Raw genomic sequence first — 10,134 nt, forward strand, 5'->3', positions numbered from 1 at the left:
CTTGCTAGCCACATTTATACACTAAAAACCGCCATAAGGATCTTCTGACAACACTAATCCTCCATTTCCCTACCTATCTCCGCAACCACACCCCTATGAAGATCAACCACCTGACCCCGTCGCCCCCGTCCCATCTGTCTCCCTGATTACCCCGTCCCACAATGCATTGCAAGGAGGAAACAGGAGCCGTGGTAATGTGAGCTTCTGGGTCATTATCCTGTAACAGGATATAGAGCCGGCGAGCCCTCCTCCCTTTTTCCGTGCTCACTGTAAATCCCTCTTGCTACACCTTGTGTCCTTCCTCACTTGTCCGAACACCCCCCCATTAAACGTCCCTGTCCTCTATGTCAAGGTGAAAAGGCGGCAATGTGCTCCCAGCATCCACCAGTCACTATCTTTCTTTTTGACACGCGCACAATTGAAGCTCTGCTCCATCGCATCACTGCATCTGGAGCTAACTGTGTGCATCCCTGAGTCCAGCCTATCACGGCACTTTGCTGGGAATTTCCACAGCAGAGGCCCCGCCCCCACTTTGACGCAGCAGGCACGTTGCATGCGATGCCCCCTGTGGCCTTGGGGAAAGGACAGCTGGCAAGTCACCGCACAGTGCACCACCACAGTGAATTTGGTATGTGTGTGTGAGGACACAAAATCATGCACGACAGTGATGCACATGACCTTTAAGGGGAAAACACCCTTCAAGGGTATTCATGTGCTCTTCTGCAAATTTCAACCTTTCTTTTCACTCCACATTTATGCTTCCTTAACCACACTTCCACAAAAGCACCTTTTTTCCCAACACTCGCACCCAATTTTGACGCAGAAGCCTGTCACCTCCCTTTGCAGGGGACACTGCAGCAGGGATGCAGCATGCAGGGGACCCCCTCGGCTGCCTGGTGTCACTGCAATGACGCCGACTCTCTGCGGACAGTGGCCTTTCTTGTCTGCAGCGTCACAATATTGATGCAGTGGTGCACACTAGCATCTGCATCTTGACTTCATTTGCATATGATCCCCCCCCCCCTCATATGCATCTCAATGGTACGGACCCATCATTTATTTTTTGCACACACTCTTTAATCCGTACTGTATTTTGCGTGTGTGTGTAAATGTATTCACTTGTTAGCGATTAGCGCGTCTCTGTTATGTCACAAATTAAAGGGGAAATAAGCTGGTGAGGCGCTTATTCCCGGTAACCGCATTATGACGCATGGGTCACCGAGGGTACCGAGGATGAAATGACCGAGAAGAGGGCACTGCAGTCGGGGTTTGCGCATCAGTCAGAAAGAGGGGATTGCGGTGGTGATATGAGCGTTTTAGTGATAAACGATGGGTGAAAATGCGTCTCTAATGCACCCTCCCCCCCCCCCAAGTATAAACGGATTAAGGCCTACCTAAATGGTTGGCAAGGTTATAGGCAAAACATTCAGAGGACACAGGGTTAGTCTTCTTTCGGGAGACTTGAGCAACATTTTCCACTGCGAGTCATTGCAAGCTAATAATAACACAGTAATCCGCCAATTTTATGACACATTTTGAGGCCATCATCAGTTTTGTCGCAGTATTCCTTGAGGCAGTTCCGCATTACAAGGCAATGCCACTCACAAGATAGGGATTTCCGCTCAAGGAAAGGGAAAATTACATCATGGCTCATGTCGAGTCGAGTCGAGGTGCCCCCCCACCCTCCACCGGCTTCTTCTCCCACCATCGCCATCGTCATTTCGTTTTCGGACAATCTCGTTACGCTTCTTGGGTTCGTTTCAGGTGGGCGTTAAAAGTTACTAATAGTCTCGTCTTATTATTACTTACCCCCATGTTGGCGCAGTCACTCTTCTCCTCCACTCAGGTGATGCTTGAGAGGTGTAGACGACCCCCCAACTCGCTTTCTTGTGGTGGTAGGGGGATGTCAAACAACAGAAAAAAGGGAGGGAAAATAAAATGGTAGGCTAGCTTTAAGGACGCGAGGAGTGCGTCACTGAAAGTTTCACAGATGAAAGCGTCTGTGACTGACTAAAATAACAAGCCTATTCCCGACGACTTCCTCAACCCCCGGTGTTATCTCTTTAAATAAACGTCACGGTGCAAAAGAGGAGCATCACGCTGTGATGTATCCCTCGCCCGAAAAGACCGGAGTAAAATATCTAACTAGCCGCACTACCCCCCCTCCTGGCCGCAGTACTCCTCGCCTCCGCACTACGCTTAGGAAAGAAGCGCCGCCTCGAAGGGAATGGCTTAGCCGGCTTGTCAGTTTACATACGCCCTGCCCACAACCACCGGCTCCGCCAATAGGAAACGCTCTTTCTTCCACGCTCGCCCAATTAACCAACCGTGATGTGGTGCGTCTTTTCGGTGACTTGGGATATCTGACCAATGAGTGTCACCCTCGTGTTACCGGGAACCAATGAGAGAATGAGAACGACCCCTCCCGGTTTACTGCAGAATTCCGTGGCTCGCCCCCTAGGGTACCTGAGGCTTTTGTAGAAAAGGTTAGATTCCATTTGTTTTTTGTGTTGTTCTCCGTGTGAAAAGACATTATGGTCTGTGTGTGTGTGTGTGTGTGTGTGTGTGTAACAAAGGTGCCTTGTAATGGTTACATCTCTGCACTTAAAGCAGCAGACTCCATACAGAGTCAGCACTTTTTTTATAGCTGCGGATGTGGAATTGTGACAGGGTTGCACGTTCAGCAGGGATACACTATGATGACACAGATGTCATTTCTATGTAACAGTGCCAAAAGAGTCAGCAGACAGTGACAAGTAGATGCAGCATCCTTTTTTGTTTTTGTTTCTTTTGTTTTTTTGCTGGGTTGTCGACTGCAGACATGCAGGACCCACACTGCACTGCACTGCTAATTTGCAAGGGAAATACAGATCCTGCCGTCTCTGGAGATGCCCATGCAAAGCAGCACAGAACATGTTACTCTGCTTTTTTATGGCTTTGTCACCGGCCTTGCTGCAAATAAAGTTGTGTTCACTCAAAATGGCTTCCATTGCTACCCTAATCATAACCTCTTCCGTCCCTTTTCAAATGAAGTAACGCATCCTAAGCTAAAAAAGCAGGCAGAGATAAGTGGGGTGGAGGAACCCTCGCCCCAATTCTTGGTCGCCACGGCAACAGAAGTCAGATGACCTTGTCTGAGACTGCTGAGTCAGACATTGAAAGATGGGTGAAGTCAGGAGGGAGAGAAGGAATATGGCGGCTGTGCTCATGTGGTGCTGCTGTGTCACACACATTTACAAGGATGTGATGTGCACACACACACACACATGCCGAGACGAATAAAGGCCGAGGAGCCTTTTTGGTAAGTCTATGATGTGAGGCATGAGTCAAGGCTGCAGATGAGTGCTGAATGTCATGAGGTCTCAGTGTCATGCACCACTTGGGAGGCCTAAGGCGAGACACAGGGCAAGTGCTATATTTATAAAAAATATACTATTGGATGACATGTGTAATACGGATTGTGAAACATACCCTAATACCAGAAAAGTCAACGCTCTCCTCGCCTTCATCCGGGGAACTAAAATCACTTAAATTGGTCGGAACCAAACAGTTACACAATTCCGTCAGCACACATACCGGCAGTCTCTCTCCTTTGGTTGTTGCTACTAGTGTCACCCCCGCCCCAAGACGAATCAGCCTCCAAGCCTGTGCTGTCCTCTCCAGCAAGCAGCTGTCTTATTTCCCCGAAACCCACCAGCGACAATGAACTTCCCGACACCCTTCACGCTGCCAAAATACAACAACAGACCCATTCAGTTCTCCATACAGCAGACCCATACACTTCTTACATTCTCCATGGTGAGTAGTGATGTACTAATCGATACTGAAATATCAATACCGGAGTTACCAGATCTTTAGGCTCTAAAATCAATTTTAAAAAATCCAAAATATACTTGATACTTTTAACAGGAACACAGCGGTAAGTAAATTATTCAGACCTTGTTATGCAGTTGTTTAAAATAGCTGAATTGTCTTATATTTTTCATTCCATGAGCTATACTATGATTTGAGATGTACCATTTATTAAATTTACCTGACAGGTTATATTTGCACAAAATATACGTATGTATCAGATCGCTATCACTAATACCAGCCTGAAATTTACTCAGCATTGAATTGGAAAATAAATCACTGGCATTGCACATCACAAGCATAAAATGACTGCTCAGAAGCAAACAAGATGTTGCGAGAGCAGAACGCGACCACAAATTAGTTGTATAACCCGCAGAAAAAGGAGAGGAATGAAGATTAGCCGCAGCAAGATGGAGTAAATGTGTGTGAATGAGAGGGACCCAAGTAGAAGAGTGAGGTTACAGGGAGAAGAGATACAGATGATGGAGAACAGTCAACAGTTCAGAACAATGGAGATTGTGAAAAGGCGGTGAAGAAGTGTGTGTGCAGGCAGGATGTAGAACTGGAGGTAGTAGAGATGAGGATGCTGAGGTTCTCATTGGGAGTGACCAGGATGGATAGGATCAGGAAGGAGTATATCAGAGGTACAATACATGTTAGAGGCCTTGGAGATAAAGTCAGAGAGGCCAGACTGAGATGGTTCGGACATGTCCAGAGGAGGTTTATGGATGTAGTGAAGGAGGACATGAGGGTAGTTGGTGTGAGAGAGACAGATGCAGAAGACAGAGTTGGATGGAGGAGATTGATTTGCTGTGGTGACCCCTGACAGGAAAAAACCCCAAAAAAGAAGAAGACGACTGTATAAGCCGCAGAAAAAGGAGAGGAATGAAGATTAGCCGCAGCAAGATGGAGTAAATGTGTGTGAATGAGAGGGACCCAAGTAGAAGAGTGAGGTTACAGGGAGAAGAGATACAGATGATGGAGAACAGTCAACAGTTCAGAACAATGGAGATTGTGAAAAGGCGGTGAAGAAGTGTGTGTGCAGGCAGGATGTAGAACTGGAGGTAGTAGAGATGAGGATGCTGAGGTTCTCATTGGGAGTGACCAGGATGGATAGGATCAGGAAGGAGTATATCAGAGGTACATTACATGTTAGAGGCCTTGGAGATAAAGTCAGAGAGGCCAGACTGAGATGGTTCGGACATGTCCAGAGGAGGTTTATGGATGTAATGAAGGAGGACATGAGGGTAGTTGGTGTGAGAGAGACAGATGCAGAAGACAGAGTTGGATGGAGGAGATTGATTTGCTGTGGTGACCCCTGACAGGAAAAAACCCCAAAAAAGAAGAAGACGACTGTATAAGCCGCAGAAAAAGGAGAGGAATGAAGATTAGCCGCAGCAAGATGGAGTAAATGTGTGTGAATGAGAGGGACCCAAGTAGAAGAGTGAGGTTACAGGGAGAAGAGATACAGAGGGTGGTGAATTTTAACAGTCAACGGTTCAGAACAATGGAGATTGTGAAAAGGCGGTGAAGAAGTGTGTGCAGGCAGGATGTTGAACTGGTGGTAGCAGAGATGAGGGTGCTGAGGTTCTCATTGGGAGTGACCAGGATGGATAGGATCAGGAAGGAGTACAATCAGATGTACATTACATGTTAGAGGCCTTGGAGATAAAGTCAGAGAGGTCAGACTGAGATGGTTCGGACACATCCAGAGGAGGTTTATGGATGTAGTGAAGGAGGACATGAGGGTAGTTGGTGTGAGAGAGACAGATGCAGAAGACAGAGTTGGATGGAGGAGATTGATTTGCTGTGGTGACCCCTGAAAGGAAAAGCCCCCCAAAAAAGAAGAAGAGATTGTATAAGCCGCAGAAAAAGGAGAGGAATGAAGATTAGCCGCAGCAAGATGGAGTAAATGTGTGTAAATGAGAGGGACCCAAGTAGAAGAGTGAGGTTACAGGAAGAAGAGATACAGAAGGTGGTGAATTTTAACAGTCAACAGTTCAGAACAATGGAGATTGTGAAAAGGCGGCGAAGAAGTGTGTGCAGGCAGGATGTAGATATCAGAGATGAGGGTGCTGAGGTTCTCATTGGGAGTGACCGGGATGGATAGGATCAGGAAGGAGTACATCAGAGGTATATTACATATGTTAGAGGCCTTGGAGATAAAGTCAGAGAGGCCAGACTGAGATGGTTCGGACATGTCCAGAGGAGGTTTTAGATGTAGTGAAGGAGGACATAAGGGTAGTTGGTGTGAGAGAGAAGCCGCAGGGTTCAAGGTGTGAAGAAAAAAAGGGAAAAAAATTCCGGTCGTTAAGTGCGCACAGCAAAAGAATACAAGTTGGCACCTCCACTTCTATTCACAGACTATTCACTCACCACAGAAATGGTACAGTCCTGTCAACTGTCAGTAAGAAGCCTGCTAACATACAAACAGTATTTATCATACAGTGAGCCTTGCATGGCTAAACATGTAAAAGGTTTAATGTCATTCTGAAGAATCAGAACACATAAAAAAAACTATCGGTACAAACTTTGCTGCCATCCTTTTAAAAACAGACCAGAACCAACATGTCAAAAATCAGCATGTCACAACTCGTGTCAGCATACTTCTCACTCAAATTGGGTGTATGCAGCGCCAAGATTACTTTGTATGCTGTTGTGGGAGTCATCTGTGCGTGTGTGAAGGTGATCCTAGCTAAGCCGGTTTTATAAATGTCTGACATAATCTGTGTTCCACTCACAGGGTCCAGAGAGGGGGCAGAAGCAGGAGAAAGTGGAGGGAGAGGGAGGTAAGAGGGAAAAGAGGTGGTGGAAGATGACAAAATGAGGAATGAGATCACCGGGGATGGATGATGGAGAGGCAGATGAGGTTAAGGAGGATCACAGAAATGAGGCGTGAGAATGGCTGAAAGCAAGGATAGGGGATGAGGAATGAGGATGACGGAGATGAAGGAGGGAAGGCGTCAGGTGGGTGGTGATGGAAAATTCCTTTGGGTTTTTTGAGCATGGAACCACATGACAGTTAAGGGGGCGGGGGGGCGGGGGGGGGGTTACTTACAAAGGATAAGATTGCACAGGATATGACTACACTTATAGTCACCATGAGTCACCATCAGCCCAATGCAATCCAGATTTGACATTTAGGATCTTGTATTCTTACATTTGCTATTGTGCTCTTTTCACAGTGCAATTTATCATCACCATGGACCTCTCTCTTGACACACAAAAAATAAGGGCGCTGGAATTAAAATGCCTGAATCCGCATCTAAGCTTCCAGTACAAAAGATGTATCAAAAATGTTGCCCTTTCTAAGATAACCAGAATTTCCTGTGCGTAGACAACCACAATGTATCCTATTGGGATGTCGGCATCTCCTGTTTCATTAATAAAGTCATCTTAAATTAAACTGTTAATCTTTAATCCATGTGTAAAATACCATATCTTCATCACAATTAAAGAAAACAATACCACTTTTGTTCCATAATGAGATCTCAAGTACTGTCATGACAACACAATTTCAACCTGATATGACAAAAACGGTGACACAAAAATACCTCAGGGGTGCCCAAACTTTTAGTTTCCACCCCACCCTCGGCCATCTCTGTGTGGAATTTACTCCGGTTTCCTCCCACCAAAAACATTAAACAGGTTAATTGGCGACTCCAAATTGTCCATAGGTATGAATGTGAGTGTGAATGGTTGTTTGTCTATATGTGCCCTGTGATTGGCTGGCGACCAGTCCAGGGTGTACCCCGCCTCTTGCCCGAAGACAGCTGGGATAGGCTCCAGCACTCCCCTCGTGAGGATAAGCGGTCAAAAATTAATGAATGAATGAACATTATTAGAGCCCTCTAGACATGAAATAACACCCCTATAGTCACTTATTACCCAATATTGTAGATATAATCAAAGAAAATAAGCCATGTAAGACAAATACGACTTGTATTTGTGTATGTTGTACAGGAAGTGACTTTTTCAAGTTATGACATAGACGACCCATTTATCATGTTGTAAATATATAGACCAGGGTTCAATTCCACCCTTGGCCATCTCCGTGTGGAGTTTGCATGTTCTCCCCATGCATACGTGGGTTTTCTCCAAATTAACTCAAATTAACTGAATGGTTGTTTGTCTATATGTGCCCTATGATTGGCTGGCGACCAGTCCAGGGTGTACCCCGCCTCTCGCCTGAAGACAGCTGGGATAGGCTCCAGCACCCCCACGACCCTCGTGAGGATAAGCAGTAGAAAATGAATGAATGAATAAATGTATGGTCTCCCAATTTATTGAGGAATGGAGGAGTCAGCTGATGTTCCTTTTGAGGTTGCTGATTGGTCAATATGTCCCTGAGAGCTGGAAAATGTTATTTCATTTAGATGTAAGTGTGGCCTTGTCAATAGTCCACCTCTATCTTTGTTGTTTCAATGCCCTCAATGTCCTCCACAGGATATCAGATGCAAAAAAACGTAATCGCCCACCCTTCATAATGGTCCGGCCCAAGTGGCTGTCATGCTCCATGAACCAGAAAGTCACTAACAAACAGATGGACGTTTTCTTTCACATAATCCAGCCTTGGCATATATTCAACGTGACTTCAACGGCAGGAAATTACTAAAACTTACATTTTAACACAGTGCTGTATATCATTGCAAACCACAACAATAATGTTTTTTGTTATATAATGTTACTATCATTCCATAGGTACCATTTTTGATATGGTTATTGTATTGGATTAGATTGGTATCTGCAGGAGCCTATTTGGTGTTCATCTGGTTCCCTCTCTCCTCGGTAGCTGTTCGTTCAGCACCACCAATCAATGCAGCGGATATTCATTCATTCATTCATTCATTCATTTTCTACCGCTTCTCCTCACAAGGGTCGTAGGGGGTGCTGGAGCCTATCCCAGCTGTCATTCGGGCGAGAGGCGGGGTACACCCTGGACTGGTCGCCAGCCAATCACAGGGCACATATAGACAAACAACCATTCACACTCACATGGCCAATTAACCTAGCATGTTTTTGGAATGTGGGAGGAAACCAGAGTACTCGGAGAAAACCCACGTATGCATGGGGAGAACATGCAAACTCCACACGGAGATGGCCGAGGGGGGAATTGAAGCCTGGTCTATATATTTAGAACATGATAAAGTACAAGTCGTATTCGTCTTACATGGCTTCTTTTCTTTGATTATATGTGCTATATTGGGTAATAAGTAACTATAGGGGTGTTATTTTATGTCTAGAGGGCTCTAATAATGTTCATTCATTCATTTTCTACCGCTTATCCTCACAAGGGGAGTGCTGGAGCTTATCCCAGCTGTCTTCGCCAGGAGGCGGGGTGCACCCTGGACTGGTCGCCAGCCAATCAGGGGCACGTATAGACAAACAACCATTCACACTCACATTCATACCTATGGACAATTTGGAGTCGACAATTAACAGATATATTATTGTTTTTTATTTATTTTAATTTTATTTTCCTAACATCAACATGTCATTGCTCCATTCACACCTCAGCTACTCAGCTAGAAAAGGTCACATCCATGCCAACATATGCAAACAAAGGACTGCTGCAAATATAGAAATTTTGTCAAATCATGCACCCCCGCCTTTGTTGCCTGTGCTATTATTTTTCTGACAAATACAACCCATGGTAGCGCTGTTCCTAAACCCCATAAGTGACATCAAATTTCTAACACCGCTCTACAAAACACTCATTGTACTGGCAGTATTGACAATGTGCAACAATCAGCATAAGGTTGCACATGTAGCATTAAAGCTGCTTTCACAGATGTGCCAATACCCAAAATGCAGTGGGCAAAATCACAGATGTCAGCCTATTTAACTTTGCACTCACTACAATCCGGACGCTTCTTTTCCCCTCTTTAGTCCTGAGGCCAAATTTCAGACGTGGGCTCATCGGAGCACGGCAAATGTTTGCCATTTTGCCTGGGAGATGGTCCAGAGCCTCAAGAGGCTGGCAGCATTTCAAAGTGGTGTTAGTGTATTGTGACTTTGTGGCTTTGGCTTTTTAAAATGCAGCGTCAAAGCATGCTTGCAAAGAACAAACTGTTCTGTCTTTGTGCTAAGAACAACTGAAATGAATCGACATCATAGGGTTATAAATGTACTAGTTTTGTCTTGGGAGTTCTTCCATGGTTCTGTTTATTTGATGCTGTCTCCAAAATGAAAACAGTATTTAATAAAATTTTAATGAGTCATTATAGGGAAAGCATGTGTGTGTTGATTCTCAGTTTACTCTTTAAGCACTCACATTAGATG

At 45.2% G+C, this 10,134-nt stretch overlaps 1 protein-coding gene across 1 annotated transcript in view; it reads right to left on the minus strand.

The window, feature by feature from the left end:
* The window catches only part of atp1a3b (ATPase Na+/K+ transporting subunit alpha 3b), a 33,942-nt gene extending 24,094 nt beyond the window's left edge, over positions 1 to 9,848 (minus strand). Inside the window, exon 1 of the mRNA XM_058052737.1 lies at positions 9,710 to 9,848. Within this exon, the coding sequence (XP_057908720.1) occupies positions 9,710 to 9,796 (87 nt within the window). The 5' untranslated portion in view covers positions 9,797 to 9,848. The remainder of the gene's footprint in view (positions 1 to 9,709) is intronic.
* Positions 9,849 to 10,134: the final 286 nt, after the last annotated feature.

This window comes from Doryrhamphus excisus, chromosome 17 (assembly GCF_030265055.1).
Source record: "Doryrhamphus excisus isolate RoL2022-K1 chromosome 17, RoL_Dexc_1.0, whole genome shotgun sequence".
NCBI classification, from domain to species: Eukaryota; Metazoa; Chordata; class Actinopteri; order Syngnathiformes; family Syngnathidae; genus Doryrhamphus; species Doryrhamphus excisus.